Source organism: Rissa tridactyla, chromosome 2 (assembly GCF_028500815.1).
Source record: "Rissa tridactyla isolate bRisTri1 chromosome 2, bRisTri1.patW.cur.20221130, whole genome shotgun sequence".
Lineage (NCBI taxonomy): Eukaryota > Metazoa > Chordata > Aves > Charadriiformes > Laridae > Rissa > Rissa tridactyla.
The window spans coordinates 21,093,270-21,112,091 of record NC_071467.1 but is presented as its reverse complement, the minus strand read 5'-3'; the positions used below and the strand labels follow the sequence as shown (position 1 = coordinate 21,112,091).

General features: G+C 41.1%; 1 protein-coding gene across 4 annotated transcripts in view; it reads left to right on the top strand.

The window, feature by feature from the left end:
• OXR1 (oxidation resistance 1) overlaps nt 1–18,822 on the top strand; it is a 372,567-nt gene that overhangs the window by 138,726 nt on the left and 215,019 nt on the right. For all 4 annotated transcript variants that reach the window (XM_054193058.1, XM_054193063.1, XM_054193057.1 and 1 more), the window contains one exon: nt 7,302–7,498. In XM_054193058.1, coding sequence (XP_054049033.1) covers nt 7,302–7,498 — 197 coding nt within the window. The remainder of the gene's footprint in view (nt 1–7,301; nt 7,499–18,822) is intronic.

Genomic DNA, 18,822 nt, shown 5'->3' with positions numbered 1-18,822 from the left:
AAAAGGGTGTGGGTTGCCTGTTCCACACATCACAAAACCAATTTTTCAGTCATCTAGATACTCTTCATCTTTTCCCCTGAAGCCTGGTGGAAACTTCTGGTTTGGCATTGTCTTTTCTTACAGAATGAGGGATGGTGGCAGTTTTCTTGCATGTGCTGGGACCACTTCCATAAGGAGGACTGGGAAGTGGAGAGAGGGTGGTTTTGGTTTGCTCTCTGGTACTCTGAGATTAATGATTAACAACTGTTATGTCTTTAATTTGCACGGTAATTTTTGGTAGTGTGTGTAAAGCAGCAAAAAAGCATGTTTTGTATGCTTGCTCTCTAGGCTCCAATACATATGCTGGGGGTATAGAGCAAAATACGACATTTGAAATGCCGATATTTTTTTGCACATAGGTCTTGTGCCTGCAGTGTTTTCTTTCCTGAAGCTGGGCTGAATCTTGCGTTGTTGATACGTACCTGCCGCTTTGAATTTGCTTTTTGGGCTGTGTAGGTGTGAATTCATTCCTAATCCTTTCATAACGCCACCCGTGTGAAGGTCACCTTGTTCTCATTTTCGGCCATCAAATGATCTCATAAGCTGCTTGCATTATCAGAAAACTCTGCTGCATGATCAACAAGTAAACTAACAGTCTGAAGGGCTTTTCTGTGGTATTTTTTTTTGTTTGTTTAGTGACAGACATCGATTTTAGTCGTGTTCTATTTTCTAGCTGCTTTGTGGTGGTTGGTTTTGTTTCCCTCTGCAATTCATAATGACCCATTCAGGTTCGAATTGCAAGTATATTGCGCCCAGTTGTGTGTAGTACTTACACAGTAGTGGATACTTAGGGATTATATGAGAGATGGAGCATGCATTGAGTGGCTCTTTTTTCCCTGTGAAACCCCTCCACCTTCCAGCAATCCTGGGCTCAAGGAATTTATTTGCTGAAGTACCTGCATGCTTCGCAGCCCCCAATGGATGTTTTCTGCCTGACTCGTGGCGTTCATTTTTGTACCGAGCGATACTCCTAGCCTGCACAATTATTTCCGCCATGCAATTGTGTACCTTTCAATCTACTTTTTTGTGTTTATTTCAAACTTGCTCCTTCCCTTCATTTGCTACTTCTTAACTCTCCCGCAGTGAAAACCCATTTTCCAGTCCCCTTTCCCGTGGCTGATGGCTGCAGAGGTCCCGGCGCTGGTCCCCAGCCGGCGGCTCCTTTCCGCACTCTGTTTCGTCTCGCCCCATGAGGAACCGACTCATCAGCATCACGAGTGGTTTTTGCCTGTATCAGTCTAATCCTGCTATCTTCTTTTTGGGAGGGGATGGGCAGCGCTGCAGGTGGTATTCAAGAGCGTTAAGGAGAAGATTTTCCAGCGGCGCTGCCTCGGGCTGCCAGGATGCAGGAGCCTCGGGCAGTAAATGGAGCCTGGCTGCAAACCACGAGCCTTTGACCCGATCCCTCCAAATTGCCACAGCAGCCAAAAAACACCAACCATCTGCTAATGCAGATTTGTGTGGAGGCTGGCGTGTCCACAGGAGAATAAAGTAACTCGTTTTGGGGCTAGTCTGTGCAGACGCCGGGGAGTTTGGCCTTCTCCTGTGTTCCAGTTGTCAGACCTTTGCAGTGCTGTGCTGAAAACAGAAGAAGTTGTTTACTTTTTTTCCAGAATCAGATAAATCCTGGCTGTCGTCTTTGGTTTAAATCACATTTCTTGCTATAAAGAAATCAAATTCATAACCAGCTCTTCTGGGCATTCAAAAATACTAAATGCATCTCTGAACAATAAGCATCACTCTTCAAATGAATGATTTTGCTTCTCCTGTTAACTGTGCAGTAAAATCTTTGTGATAGTCACAAGGGGCACAGGGAGTTTTTTTGTATTCAGTAGATAAGAATGAGCTAGGCTTCCCTCCAAATCTTTGTTGCAGTAGGGATTTTTACTTAGAAATTCACAAAGATCGAATTGTACAGCTTCCCAGCCCCTGGGATGCTTCGTATGCTTGTTTGTTTCCACCATAAATGGTTTAAATGTTGGGTTTTGTTTCCATTTCTTTTGGACTGGACTGCCAGCCATGCTTGTTTTAGATGCTTTCAAGATCTGTTTAGAGAATAATGCCTTTTTTTTTTTTTTCCATGCTGCTTTACAAAAATTCATTTCGCAAGTATAGCATGAAAAAGTGCATGGATTGTATTAGGAACTGAATAGGTTTGTGATAGTGAGTGCCAGGGATGAAATCCTAATACTTTTAAAATCTCAAGCAGACTTCCCAGTGAATTCACTAGCCCTAAGGGATTTCAGGATTTCCCATATGTACGGACTGCCCAGAGCACTTGGTGGTCAATGCCTGACCACCCGACCACATTTTCTTTTTGAGGGAAATGGTAAGAATCCGTTTAAAATGACCTATTCCTGGGAGGTGCTGCTGGGGAGCGCGGGGTGCCAGCTGGTCAGGAGGGGGTAAAAGCTGGAGCCGTCTGTTAGGCAGCTTCTAAGATGCAGTAAAAAACTTCATAGTTGTACGCAGAGGTTGGAAAGAGAAATAAAGCACAAGTTCAGGAGCTGGTCAGTGTATCCACCTACAGGTATGTCATATCACACAGTTTGGAGACACACATTCCTCCTGTTAGCTAAATGCGCAAATCCTCTGCGATCAGTAACTGGCAGGATGCTGAGAGGTGGATTTGGGCTTTGGGCTTCTGTCTGGTAGGTTGGAGACACTGAGGGGTGACTCTGTAGAAGGTCTCAGACATCTGGAGTTACTGGGGTGTGTGACATCTGTTCTAGGAAAATACAGCAAGATATAAATGGAGCAAATGGGGTTTTAATTGGTTATTAACAATAGTGCAGTTGTATTACACAAATAGGTATGTGAAATGTGTGTTTGGACATGATTACCTAAAGTGGAGGTGCTGTACATCCACGTTCCAAGCAAACATGGCATTTCCAGATCCAGTCAGCAGCAGCTGAGTAGGGCCTCCTCTGGCCCTACTTGAACTTCAACCCAGGGTGGGTTGCCTCAGTTAATTGTCAATAATTGGGCCTTCATAGTTATTCCACGTTAGCCTCTCCTCTGAACTTGCTGCATTTGCTGTGAAGATGCCTCTCTTAACACCCAAGCGAGAGCACAACCATAGTTCAGAGAAGCCACCAGTAGCCAGAACACAACAGCCGTGACCAGCTTGGCATTTCACACCTCTCAAAGGGAACTCCTATAATTTAAGGATAGCTGCAGAAAAAGAAATGTTTGCCTCTTCTACTTTGGATCTCAGTCAAGTTATGACTTTGTCCTTGCTACGGGACATGCATTTCCAAGCCTGACCAGCGCAGTGCTGACTTAGAACTCCTCGCTGGCTGCCAGCTGGATGCAGCAGCTTCGTTTTGGGTCACACCAGGTGATACTGAAAGACCTGTGTTGCCCGTTGTTGAAAAGTTAGTTGAAGGCTGCTATAGAATACATAGAGTAAAAGAAAAAAGCTTTACCATGGTATTTCTTATATAATTTATTTATTTTTCTACAAACAGCCTGAAAAAAAGCAAGAACCAGGGATGTGATCCCGAGGCATTTCATGTTCATATTTCTTTCTGTCAGAGAATAAATCTTGTTTCATCCTGACTGTGCATCTTTAATATAAAAACCCAAAAACAAACGCGACACAGAGCTAGTAACAAAGCAAGGTGCTGGAAAAGGGTCAGGCTTACAAAGAATTCCTTCCCTTGTCTTCAAAACATGCCCAGAACTCAGGCTTTCTTTGCGAGACATGGTGGGCCAGTGAAGATGCAGTTCAAAGGCTGCAGTGTTTATTCACACTATTTGCCAGCCCTGCCTGTATCAATATACAGTTCAGGTGAGCTGAAGGAAGATGCATCCGAGTCAGTTGCTTGTTTTTGTCAAGTCATTCCTTTAAAGTTGTGTCCTTACAGTTGAACCTGTGTCCTACTCGGCTGCCCCTGTTATTGCAAGTCTGGATTAATTCAGACCCTGGATCTTTCTGTCTTTCCTGGCAGCAAAAGCACCATCACCATGGTCTGTCAAGAGCATTTTGTCAATATTATGTGCACCTGCTTGCCTTTCTTGCTCCTGTTCTTTAATTTTAGTACTCGAGTACCTATGACTCTGGAATTCTTACATTTAAATTATTCTGGATTGCAAGAGTTGATAACTTTTTGGACATTCGTTTGCTATAGACATTTCAACCAAGTTTTTTATTAATCGTAAGTCACCTGAAAAAGGCCATGTGACAGCTTTACTGCTCAGATGACAGCTATTATACCTTTATTCTAGAAGAATAGATGCAATATATTTGTAACAACAATCTGGTATTCCCTGCAGAGAAGCAAGCTATTTTATTAGCTACCTCCACACAGTAATTCAGAGTTTTATTAATTGGACTGTCCTTCAGACAGCCTTGGTGGCGAATAATGTGTTCATAACATAGTTGAGAATATGAATCATAACGGTATTTTTCAATTTGTGTAATTTATTTCAACTCACCTGCTGTCTGTCTTCCTCTGGGGCAGAGCATAGAAATGCATAATGCAGGATTTATATACACTGACTGATTTTTAGGCCTCCCTTGCCTTGGTTTGAGATCATGGAGGCACGAAACACTTTGTAGCTTCTTTGCCCACAACTGTTTTGCACAACACAGAAGCAAGACACTGCAATCACAGTGGAAGCTTTGGTCTGAGATAGAGCATTACTTCTTGAAAACAAGGGATTTTCTCCCCAAAAGTCATCCTTTAAATCTTCAAAGACTTCAAGTGGCAAGGAATTATAGAGACTTGTATACCACCTGAAATATGACATATTCAACAACGTAGCAGAATTTAACATCATAATGGAACACCATTTCATTGTTAATGACTCAAGGAAATATTCCAGCCTTCATTTTAGGTAAGTACATCTGACCAGCTCTAGGCTTAAAGGTAGAACTTCTCAAAGCGAGGTCTCATTTTCTGGAGCATCATTTCAAACAACAGAGCTTTCTTTTCTTCTCACACAATGTTTACTCAGAGAGGATGCCCTGCACAGTCTTATCTTGACTTTTATATGCATCGGTGCTTATGGAAGTATTCAATAGTTAGCTCATCCCAAGCTGTTTGGGATGGTGTGTCCACTGACTCCATATATGGGACCATTGACCAAGATCCTCAAAGTAAAGTTTATCACAGTGACAAGTTGTTCTTCCAATATCTGTAGGGCTCTTGGAACAGCAGGAGCTACTGTAGGCTGGTGTATATGGAGTAGTAGTTGTTAATTTTTTCTCATAATGCCACTCTTAAAAGTCATAAAAATAAGCTACTGTGGTCACTGTACACTAAAATTAACACAGTGCATACTTAAACTGGAACGCATCAAGGCAGGATGCCATCCATATCAGAAGTTTCGATGAATTCATGAGTAATTAAGGACAAATCAAGAAAAAGAACTCCAAGCACTAAAAAAGTTGTGTCATCTGATTTGGGAAACCAGTAACCCAGAGTTTGCCAGAGGCTGGAAGTGGTAGCACTGTGCACCTGCCTGTACGCTTTCCATTGATGGAGTTGTTAGACACAAGACACCTGTCTACATAAACACGTGCTTTGAGCCAGTACAGCCTTTCTTATCTGTAGGAGGGATAAAGGTCCCTGTCATCCTGAACTGTTTGTGCAGAGGCATTGGAGCTGAGGAGCGTTGCTTCAAATAGGAGGCACCCTGGGCCAGTCTAGGGAAGAGGTTACAGTGGAAGCAGTCTTTCTCATCGGACCGCATATAGGAGCTAATTTGTAACTGCCAACTTTCTAACTGCTAGTCCTTTCCCTGCACTAGCAATACCCCATATATATGTATTGTAATTTCACCTTCATAGTGTCATTCATAAAATTCTACATACACTTTAATACTTTAATATATCTTCCAGAGCTTGATCATGACCTGAAGATTTTCCAGTCTACTAATAGCAGTAATTATTATTACGATATTTAATCAGTTAACCTCTTAAACTAGCAGATTCCCTTCTCAGTGCAGGAAGCCACGCTGTTTAATTGCAACCAATACAGGAAGAAAATGTTTTAAAAATAAGGAAGCACGGAGTTAAGAGGGAGGCTGCTTAGCATTAAATCATTACCCTAATAAAATTATCCTTTGGCATTACAGAACTTTATAATTTTACTTCAGTTGCTTCAAAATTTCAGAATTATTATGATCCCTTCATCTCAAATCGGTATCTCACTGCAATGCCGTAAAACTCCTTTTTATTTCCAGGACCAAATCATGTGGTCTACCATATACATTTATAGGGACTTAATTTAAGAAAAGCGTTGACGAAATCCAATGTGTATGTAGTGAGCTTCATCATAGCAGAACATCTGTCTCTATTCAATAATTCTAGTAGCATAATAACCTCCAGTTTGTGTTGCTAGAGATAGAGGAGATGCCCAAACTACGGTGATTCAGTGATGGGAGTGCACTCACCGCCACTCTGAAGCAGGATTTGCTTATGTCTCTCTTCTGCAGAACTCGAATAAAATTACTAGATTTGGGGAGGAGTGGAGGGTGATGATGTCATTTGCCTTGACGTTAGCAAGGCTTTTGACACCGTCTCTCACAATATGCTTGTACCCGAGTTATGGTGTTATGTCTGGATATGTGGACAGCTGGATGGGTAAAAATCTGGTTGGATGGTTGGGCTGAGGATAGCAGTTAAGAAGTCGTACTCTACCTGGATGACAATGTTGAGTGACACTGATTTCTTATGCGGGACAGAGAATTTCTTTTCCCCTGCACACCGCTGTTGAAGTACACGAAATCAGACCTAGGGTGAGTGGGATTCTTGAGTTTCAGTGAGAAACAACACGTTGAAACTACTGCAGAATGAGAAATGCAGTTGTGGCGCTATGTCCCAATTCAGAAGATCATGAGTCAGTGCCTTTCTCTTGGGGCTTTCAGCAACTTTGGGCAAATGATTTAATTTCTTTGTACAGCCCTCTTGTGTGGAAATTTAAGCCAGGCAACTTAATGGTAGGATGATTGTTGGCATCTTCTCTGAAACAGATTAGGGACTGATCCTTCAAGCAGCTCAGCAGGCTGATCTGAGGACAGTTTACCATTTGTAGCTACATGTGAGATGCAAGTCATGTAACCGATTTAGCAGGAGCTGAATCAGGAAGTTAATTCAAGGCCTAATTTGTCACTGCTGCTGTTCTGTGCTCTGCTGCAACATACACGAGTTGTTGTACAATGAATATATTGCTGTTACTTTTGCTATATTGCTATACATAATCTAGGTATAGAACAATGACTAATAATACCTTACTGCCTTAAATTGCCTTTAGATTAAAGAAAAAGTCCCAGTCGGTGGATATTAGTGGGCCAGGATGCAACCCGGTGGCAGCTGAAGCTCAGACACCTCCGCCCAGTAAATCTTTGCTTGCCACTAAGACAGCTGCTTCTGAGGAGGAACAGAACAACACTGCAAACACCCAAAGGCGCAATCCACGGAGGAGTGAACTGAAGAGATATTACACCATTGGTGAGTTTTCTTTCACAGAAAAAATCAAATATACCTATTAAAAAGTCAAGGTCTTCCTGTTTATTTGTGTTTTATTTCATCTGGTTAATTGCAGTTGGCTGCTAAGATTACAAATGCCCACAGTGAGCATTAAGATGTCATACCTTAATGCTGGTGTCAAACTACCCTAAAAAATTAACCTGTTTTATTTATATCGCACCATTTACAAGAATTCTTTCATCTGCTTTTTTTTTTTTTCCTTAAGAACATGTATTGAAGAAAGCATAAAAGCAATCTTGGGAGGAAGGGCATAGGGAGAACATAGTTGCCTTTGACAATGGATTGCATCAGAGTTTTGGCAGAGGTTGTTCAGAAGGCTCCTGGTAGAAAGGATTTCTAGTTTGGAGAGGGAGGAGGCCTGCTGAGCGTGAAGGATTGATTAGGGGGGCTTCTAGGTATCTTTCTCTGAATATTTTGGGTTTCTGCATATTCTTCTGGGATTTCAGCATTTGCATGATTCCTATTAAACCATTTTTGGCACCCCAGAAGATGCTTCATAACTTGCTTCCCCAGAAATCATTTTGGGACTGGGCCTGACTGATTCCTTTGACAACATTTTGCTTCTCTCCTGATTAAAACTGAGTGGAGAGTGGCCTTGTAGTGTTTGTGCCGGGTTCATTAGCGCTTGTGAGAGGCAGATGTGCTAATGGGAGTGGTACAAACAAGAGGGATGGATGCTAATGCTGTGCTTTGAAGAGACAAAATGTCAGTAGGTTTAAGAAAACGAAGTTAGGTATTTTAATTGTGGGTTTGTGTGCTGTTGAATTATTGCAGTACAATGTGATCATTTCTTCGGTTCCAAGGTAACTATTTGTGTGTCTTAAACTTGTTTTGTGTGTATTAAGCTTGTCTAAAAGGTAAAGAAAAAATGTGTTGCCTTAAACATCCTTCATTTTGTCATGAACTCTTGAAGCTGGCTGTCATCTTAAGTGAAGTTGTCTCTAAAGAAGGAAACTGCATTAGCAATCTACACACTTTAATAACAAAGGCTGTATTTTACGTGGTGAATGATTGTGTTTGCATTTTTGATGCCCTGCATTCGAAATGGGCTGCGCAACTGCCTTCTGAAAACTCATAGGAGTTTCAATTATCACTCAATCCCGTCTACCCCAAAATAAATAAAAATGAGGCAAGGTGAAGGCATTGGTGGATTCGTTAGCATCTTGGACAATAGGTCTAAAATTTTACCTTAAGAATCTCAAATTGGATAATCCTTCTTTAAAGGAGATTCTATCGTATGATGTGTGAGAATATTGCCCTAAAAAGAAATACATATTTTCTGACAAAACATAGTTAAAACAGTGCACTTGATTGGTTTTTTACTTTAGAATGTATTCTCTAACAAATATTGCTCTATGGCTTTTTTCTCCTCTTTCCTCCAAATAATCTTAAAGGAATATCAAAGATATGCCAAGATTGCTTCATACCTAAAGCAGGGGATGGAATGGGGGAGTTTTGCATAATAGTAATAATGAAAGTAACAAATCCACCACATCATCAAAATGAGTTCTTAATCTAACTCAGGATTAAAAACTATTATTGGTAAATTGACCACAGTTGAATGTTCTTCTGTGATCCCCCAAAACACAGCCTGTGTATGGAAGCACAGGCTCAGGTTTGCATTTATCTACTTGTTAAATGTGTCTCACCTGCATTTTCTCTTGGGAACCTTTACAAACACCTTATAATGGGAACTCCATCAATGCTAGTAACCTAGACGTGCTTCGAGTGATCACAAGGTCGGAGCACTAGTTGCTCAGGATCTAACCTCGGTGCTAGAGTAACAGAATGTTGTGCATATGTTTGATGTATTTGTTGGAATATTGTGCAGTGCTTGATTTGACAGACTTGTTGACTGGAAAAGACCTCTGAAGGTTATATAGTCTGGTGTCCTCTTTCAAGTGGGACTTCAGCCAACACTAGATCAGAACAGCCAAAGCTTTGTCTCGACGAGTCTTGACAGTCTCCAGGGGTGGATGCTCCACAGCCTGTCTGCGTATTGTGCTGGAACATGGACAGCAAGTCCACAGACAACAGCATTTGTGGGCAACTTGCCCATAAACAGATGCTAACATTTGTGAGCAACAGTTGGAGACCCTGGGGAAGTATGAGGGGAACAGACCACGCAAAGTGGCCAAGCCTACATGTTTTTCTTAAATATCATCTTTTGTTGTCCTTGTACAGAGTACTGGGTGAGATGGCCTGGCTGGACTGACCCGTTATGGGAGACATATGTTCTTATACATACAGCTTTGTCTCTGTGACCTGCCTAAATCACAAGGAATAAATTGCTAGAGCCAATATGACTGCATAGCACATAATGCTTGAATTCTGCCGCCGGGCAAATTGAAGAAACAAGAGGTTCTCTGTATCTTCACAGATGTTTAACGGCACACGTTCCTGAATATTGTGAAAATGAAAGGTTTAATCTTGGACAGCACAGTAGTGATACCAGATTAACGTGTTTACTGTACTGGCTGAGTTGTCCTGATACTGAGTCTATGGCTTTGATAATCTGTGAGAAACAATAATTATCTTCTTAGAGCTCCCATCAACTTCAGCATACTTTAAGTTATTATCTATATCATGCTGTTGATTTAAAAGTCATTTTCTATGACTTGTCTCAAAAACTATGTCTAATAGTCAAAGTCTAATGAAGTAGTTTGTAACTTTCAGAGGATGAATGTACTGACACACTTGCAGCAGGCTGGGACCCTAAAATAGAAAAAATACCTGATTCTAGTGATGTGTTGTGTACATTTGGTTGTTAAATAGCTTAAACAAGCACATTAGACCTGTTGGTGACCTAATCCAATTACGCAGGGTTTTACCTTGTTTTGCCCTTGTTTGCATGTTGTTCCCCACTAAAAGCTTCCTGTGTCTGAGACTGAGCAACAGAAACTAATCGTTACTGTGATAAATGGATTAAGAAAATGTGTTAGAAAACTAATGCTCTCAGCTGGCTTTGCTTCTTTGATTTTAAAATTAGTATTCTGTTGCATTAACCTCAGACCAAATTGGCAAATGACGGTGTTTATGGCAGTGACTAATGGAGCTTGAGCAAACTAATGCCAGTTGTGTTTTGTGTGACTCTCATTTTCCTTAACAACTTATGTTCAGTAATTATCAGGATCTTCAAAGTACTTTATAGATATGAGAACTGAGTTCAAATCTGGATATATAAAAGTATGACATCTATATTTAAAGATGTACATATATACAGTTTATATGTTTTAAAAAGTAAATGTCAGCATCACATTGCCTATTAAAACTTAACTTTAAGGCCTAGATGGATTTGTTAATGGCTGCCCATTTTATCAAATAGCCATGTGACTTAAAATTCTGTATAAAGAAATGTGTAACCAGCTTTACTTCATCAGCTCATGGAAAGAGTAAAATCAAAATGATTTTAAAAATATGTTTTTATTTATTTGGCTACGCAGAAAGTGCTTCAGAGATCTTTATATAAATCTCACCCTGCTTTGCAGACCCAAACCAAGACATATGGGCGTTTACCTTGCACACACATGCTTTGCAGAAGAAATGGTAGCAGCTTGCGTAGCAGCTACCGTGAGCAGATACAGGCAGTTGTCTACCAGGCTGTGTTCCTAAATACTCTGAAGCATCAGAATATTTTTAAATTTTTTGTGTCACCTTATGTATGCACAGATTTATCTCAGACCTTTGGAAGTTGATTGTGTAATGAGGAAGGAATATCCTGGTAATTCCAAGAGATTTTAAAATTTCATCAGCGCTGCCCCTACTTCAGGGAGCTAGCCACAAGATAATTATTTCGTCTTTCCCACAGACTGCATCTCAGATGCTTCCCAAAGTCAATGAGTGCAGCTGCACTTCTTAAAAGTGGGGAAAAAGTAGGTAAGAGAGAGAGAGGAACTGAGGAATAGGCAACGGGGAACAAGTTGCGTGCTTGGATGAAATGAAACAGAACATGGAGAGTCAGTGAGGGGGAGAAATAACTCTTCCATATGGCAGGCTCAGCAGGCAGGAAGGCTCCTGCACCTCCGGTGCTGAACTGGTGTGAAGAAATTGAGTGGGAACTCTGAGATTAATAAGGCGAGTGTAGGAAAAACAGTCTGCATGGTGGGCTGGATGAAGTTTTTTAGAGAACTCTGGATAAACGGCACCCAAGACACTTAAAAACCTAAAATTAGACTTTTTTAGTTGCCTCAGGCACTTAAAAATTCAGGCCACTTATTTCTGAAGTGCTTACTGTTGAGCAACTCCCTCGAAAGGGAAAAAGAAGGTATCTGGGTCTTCAGCACTCTAAAAAGTGGGCTGGAATATTATACAATGGAGAATTATATGGGTTACCTGAATTCAAAGCAGTAAGGCTCTATCAGCTAATGCCATGTCCAGGCTACAACTAACTCTTCATAGCTGCCTTGCACTTAGCCCAGGTGCAGCATCACAGAATGACAGGGCTGGAAGGGACCTCTGGAGATCATTTAGTCCAACCCCCTGCCAGAGCAGGGTCACCTGGAGCAGGTGGCGCAGGAACGCATCCAGGCGGGTTTTGAATGTCTCCAGAGACGGAGACTCCGCCACCTCTCTGGGCAGCCTGTTCCAGTGCTCTGCCACCCTCACAGTAAAGAAGTTCTTCCTCATGTTGAGATGGAACTTCCCATGTTCAAGTTTGTGCCCATCACCCCATGTCTTGTCACTGGGCACCACAGAAAAGAGGCTGACCCCATCACAGCTGCGTTGCTTGCAGGACCCAACTGAAGGGTTGTAGGACCATACTTCATGGTATGATGCCTCAGGATTTATGTTTAGCAGTTTATTAATGTGGCTGGAGTAGCCAATGTTGCTACTTTATAAAGACATGCACTTGAGGTGTATACTTTGGTTCTCATTAAGCCCCCAAAACCTGCTGTATGGTGCTCGGATACCTCTAGGAGGATATACCCAATAGACTCTCTACCTAGTAACCCTGGTTTTGTAGATGTAAAAGGCCTCCTTTGGTTTTATTTGCCATTAAAATAAAGCTGCAGTACTGGTATAGAGTAAATATTTAAAAATAAGATGGTTGCATAAAGACATCTTCCTGATTCTAGGAATCAGGCAAAGGAAATGAAGCAGGACAGTAGTTCCTACTAGAAAATGTTGATAGAGTACAGTGTTGGTGGGGAGAGGAGGAATGCAGCAATTTTTATTATGTCTTCTAATAAAAGCCTTAATGCAAACATTGCTGTACAGGCTTCTGCTAGCACAGCTTATTTCATTTAGAAGACAACTATCAACTGTCTCAGGAGGCATCTTTTGTTGGTATAGTCTCTGTCGTCAGTGGAAGGTATTGCTGCTACAGCTACGCACACTTAGTAGTTTAGTCAGAATTCAGGAGTATGTATCTATGTACATAATATACAGCATGAGGACACTTGGGAAACGCTAATTGCCAAAGTTCCCTTCACTCCAGTGGTTCATTTTTTAAAAAATTATTTCATGTTCCACTTGTTTAAAAAAAGAAAACAAAACAAAGCCCTTTTCTTCTCCAGTCTCTCTTGCAAATGAGGCTAGCAGAAATCTTAATAGAGAAAATATTTTCTACTAGCTTGACCTGGCCATATTAGTACTCTACACTTGTGTTTTCCTTGAATATCGAAATGTTACCTATTGAGAGTAGTGGAATGAACTGATATAAAATCAATGTGGAAGAGAAATTAAGCTTTTGGGATAAGCAACTGTGAATAAATACATATTAATTGACGGAGTTTTCAAAACAAGTGTCTAGTAGCTAATGCCAAAGTGATAAATAGGAAAAGACAGACTTTCTTGTGGGCTCCTAATCTTGTTTGTAAGAGAGAAAGTTTCGGTGGGTAGCCACTTTAAATTTACTTGGGATTAATTTAGTCACTACTACTAATTTAGTACTTCAAAATGTATTAATGTGAAAAGAAGATGGATTTTCCAAAGAATTGAATGGCATATAAATGTAAGTAATGACTGGTCCCAAGAATTATTATTAATGCACAAAACAGTATAAGAGAGTGTTTATAGAGTGACAGAGCATATAATAGAGAAGATTTTATGGGGAAACCTAAAACAAAAGCTTTTTTTCAAGTGATTAATAAGTCATAGTCTGTTCTTCCTGATATGAAAGGGATAACTAGATGAAAACTCATCAGCTACTATTTAATGGATATAACTATACCTAACCCTTCTACTATATGCTTTTGCATGAGTCCATTGAAGTCATGATAATGACAAAGTCATTTTACAATCATTTGGAAGCATAAATAAATATCATGTTGTTTACATGTGCAGTAGATTCACTGTCTTTCTGTTTACATATATTTCAGGGTGCTTCCATAAAAATATTACTTCCTTTAAAATACGTCAGAGCTACCAGATTAAGTGTGAATTCATCCACATTTATTATGAAATTTATATGGTGTCACACCAGCTGCTAATATGAAACTATTATATGGGACTAACATCAGTTCAAGTGGTGATTTCATATGTCAGAGATCTCTTATCCTGCCGGAGCTTTGTCACCCACGGACCAGCTTAGCCATTTTGGAGAGCTGGTGTCAGAGAGCCATAGACCATTGGTCAGACAGCACAGCCAGTCTGCTAGTGGGCTCAAAACTGGAAAACGAGAACATCGTTGCACCTGAAAATATATGCTTATTTACAGTCAAGCTGAGAATCTTATGGGGTTTATCCCACGTGACTATTTGCTGTTGTAGTCACTGATTACAAACAAAGTTAGGGGGCTACCTCTTGCCTTCTCCTCCAAAATGAGCATAAAACTTATTTGAAGAGCAGACGTTGGGGCTGTTTCTTTTTTGGTGCTCAAATCCCTTCCTGCCCTGAGAGATTTTATTTCGGGTGCCATAGAAATATCTTATTCCTTCCAGGGGACATGATCTGATAATAATTGGTGTATTTACTGTAGAGAGGTTTTCCTGCAAAGAACACTCCACTTTCTTTCCAAACATGTCTTTGAAAGGTTCTTCTTATCATTTGGCAATTGAATATAATTGCTCCTCCTCTTCTGCAGAATTGAACTTGGTTCCTTTCTGTAGTAGCTCCCGAATATCCAATTTCTCTCCTGTTTGCACAATTACCTTTCTTGTTTGGTGCTTGCACTAGCAAAACATGAAATATAGGTGGGTATGTTAAAAAATGATGGATAGGTGATGGAGTTTGGCGCAGTAGGTGCGGTAAATTTGGGCTGTGTCCTCTCCCTTTTAGAGAAGGACAGGTGGGAGATGAAGCTGCCGACTCTCTCTCGGAGGATCCAGATGCTGTTCGCACACATTTGCAGAGTCTGACTCTGGCCCATTCAATGCACTTACAATTTCCTTATTGAACACTCATTGCTTTTTGAGGGATGTCATTCTGATTGCTTCCTTTCAAACGCGATCTCAGAAACTTTTAGAGGAGGAGGCAATTTTCCTAGCACCTCGTTACCTGTTTGTGAGTGATAAGGAACAGGAAATAATTTGCGGAACGTGTGGATAATAAGGAAAGTGGCTTTCATAGCAACAGTAACTATGCAAAATTCTTACTCATTCACCTTTCATGAAGATTTTTTATTACTGATTCAGATCACATAGCTACTCTGGATGAGCAAGCAAGCGTTTGTTCATGTCTTTGTTTTTCTCTTTTTTTAGAATTTAAAACTGGGAGCCATTAAAAGCCAGCTTTTAGTGTTGTATCCTTCTTTTGTCCTTTACAGATACCCTGTGTATCCTTCGAATATAAATGAGTTCTGAGCTATAGAGACAGCATCCACCCGAAGAGTGATGCTCATTAATGTCCTTTCATCTCAGCATGTCCCTTTTCTTAGCATCTGGTTTTGTTTTTAATCATATAGATTGCTATCGTATCATATGCTGAGTCATTTTGGGCAAGAAGTATTTCAGGATTTTATAATTTCGTTGCTTTACATCAGGACAAAGCTGAAATCTTTTATAGTTCTATAGGCAAGCTACTCAACTTGCAAGATCAGCTAATAGAATGTACTCTTGGGATACTAAAATTTGAATCTCTGGGGGAGAAAAAAAGAGGAACGGATTTGATCTGTAAGCTCTAGGCTGATAGAGGGTGCATCACCTTCAGTCTCTCTCTCATTGGAGGCCTTCTGTATATGGGAAAAATGACTGAAAAAAGGGACGTGATTTCTGACACCTCAAATGTGCCTCGAGCACGTCTTTTGAGTATCGCGAAATAGCAGTCTTCATTCTAACAGTAAAAGAACAAACAAGGAAAAGGTGTATTCACTACTGAGGTAGCTGGGTGGCTTAGTTACAGCACATGCAGATAAGGCTGAGGCTTTTGAGCCTGGAGACAGGGTTCAGGGTGGACAGTAATTACTGGTAGTGGGAAAGGGTTAAGTCAGGGATCTCGTGAGAAAAATCTTGATCCCTAGAAGTCCATGGGACCCAATGGGATACATATGAAGGATGCTGAGGTCATTGTGTGGCTGCTCTCTATCATCTTTGAAAGGTCGTGGGAGGTCCATGATGACTGGAGAAAAGCAAATGCTGCACTCCTTTTCAAAAAGGGAAAGACAGGTTATCCAGGGAACAGCCTCACTTTTAGTCCCTAGGAAAATTGTGGGACAGATCCTCTTTGAAGCTATTTCTGGACAAGTGAAGGAGAATGTGATTTGGAATAGCGAGTATGGCTTTACCATGGCTAAATCATGCTTTTTGAACATTATTGCCCTCTGGGATGAAATTAAGAGATCTGTGGATGATGGGAGACTGGTAGATACCATCAACCATTACTTTAGCAAATTCCATGTTTTGGCATCATCATAGTCTTCCAGAGCATCCCTGTGTCCGTGTTGGGACATTATGGCCTAGATGGTTGGACTACTTGATGGCTGGAAAAACTCAAAAGGCAGTAGTGACCGAGATGATCAGGTGCTCTGTGAAGAAAGACTGAGGGAGCAGAGAAGGGACAGATTCAGAGGGACCTTACAAGAGCCTGCCACTATCCATAAGGAGGCTACCAAGAATACATCTGGAAGTCTTTTGCAGTGGTGTATGGTAGGACAATGGGAGACAATTGGCCTAAATTTGAAATATTAGGTTTAGACTTGGTACAAGGAAAATCTTTTTTCCCATGGGGAGAGTCAAGCAGTGTATCAGGATGTACAGGGGGAGGTTGTACTCTGTCTTTAGAGTTTTTCAAGACCCAACAGAGTAAAGCCCTGAACAACCTAGTCTGGTCTCATAGGTGACCCTGCTTTGAGCAGGTGATTAGACTTCAGACCTCCTGAAGTCCTTCCCAGCCTGATTCAAGCTTGAAATTTGAGGAAGTGAGTTTTCCTGCACAGGCAGAGGACTGTTCCTGGCTCACCCATTTCATCAGCAGAGAACGCTCTCCTCAGACACTTAAAGCCCAAATTTTGCAGTCTTCATCATGGACTACTAGGGTATGTTGATTTCCAGTTATTTTATCTGGTAAACTTCTCTATGAGAAGAGACAATATTATCACACCAAAGCACCTGTTGTGATTATTCATATTTTATTCATTCTGAAGTCAAACGTGAGGTTTCCAGACAGCTTGATAATTCTACACAGCTAAAAAAATGCACCAAAACTGATTATAAAAACTTGTGATTTTTTTGAATGAAAGAGAAGAACTAAAAAGTTTAAGTACCTGAATTCATTATCTGTTGTTCTGATTCCCCACTCTTTAAAACAAACAAACAAACAAACCAACAAACCCCACACCACCAAAAAACGCCACAAGGTATGTTTAAAAGCCCTTAAAATATCACAGAAGACCTGTTAGTGCAAGGGGAGTCTGATATTTCTGTTTTAGGAATCATTTCTGTTCTCCATGTAAGTACTATGAAAGCTATGATTTTTGGGTGTTAATCAGAGACCTGAGTTCATTGATAGTGTAAAACAACTTGGCATATTTTTTATTTGTTCCCTTAAGCTTTCTTTAAATCCATAAATAAGCCTGCAGAGATGGGGGCGGGGGTGGAAAAATACATTTTGGAAGGGACCAATGCACAAATACTGCAGGTAATCTCAGTTTGGAAAGTGACTTCCCTTCCCTCTGAAGCTAACATTGAGATGGTGAAACCAGTAGGTTTCCTTCCGTACAACCCATATCACAGAACTGTAGGGGTTGGAAGGGACCTCTGGAGATCATCTAGTCCAACCCCCTGCCAGAGCAGGGTCACCCAGAGCAGGCTGCACAGGAACGCGTCCAGGCGGGTTTTGAATGTCTCCAGAGACGGAGACTCCACCACCTCTCTGGGCAGCCTGTTCCAGTGCTCTGCCACCCTCAAAGGAAAGAAGTTCCTCCTCATGTTTAGGTGGAACTTCCTGTGTGTGAGCACGAAATCTAAGGTCAAAGTCTGATGATACTTACTCTAGAACAACTACACTAAAGCAGAAGTCGGTTTGGCATACAGCGACAGAGTGGCCAAATCTGGCTGATGCTGTAAATGGGTAACACTGGATGAGCTCCAGCCCTCCCCGATCCCTGGTGCGAGAGGCACGACCAGGCTCTGTGGCCATGAGCTGTGGCTGTCTTGAAGCAAGGTGGGCTGGGCTGATGGGGGGGAACCGTCTCCCTGCCCTGCAAGCAGGTTTATTTCCTGCGGGTCTGGCACCAGTGGGATTCAAGCCATTCTTACTGCAGTGGGACAGACCCTACCTGTTTAATACTTCTGTGTCCCGGACATGAGGGGCTACCAAATATCTCCCAGCATGTACTGGGCTCCAAACAAGGTATTTTAAAAGCATCTTCTTCAGATGCCTATTTTTTTCAAGTAATTTCTACCCTTTCACATATTCGAGCTTTCTCTGTATCTTGCTAGATGAATGAGATGCAATTTTCGGGAGACAGAGCTGCTGGGTTAGGTTCATCTCCAGGACAGCTTGCTCTTCAGTTTCTTTTGGGTTTCAACAAACTGGCTTGTTATTATGCTCTTCCTCCAAAAAACCTATGGGAACTGAATGTTGTTGCTAAACTCTGATTTTTATCTTGGGCCAGGAAGAACAGTTGGATTTTATCATGGAGTTATTGTACTGTTGAGTGTTCCACAATTACAGAGCATTAGTATGCACATAGGAGTATGCAAAGACTTTACAAGCATAAAATATTCAACATTTATGAAAGAAGCCTTTTTATAAATTTAGATACTAATTGGCCAGATATGTTCATGAAAACTAAATAGTGGCGGCAGCCCGCTATGTTTCCAATGAATCTCATTAATTAATATGCTTGAGAGATTCTTTTATTCTTTTAATTTGCAGAAGATAGAATGACAGTCTCTTTCCTCTGC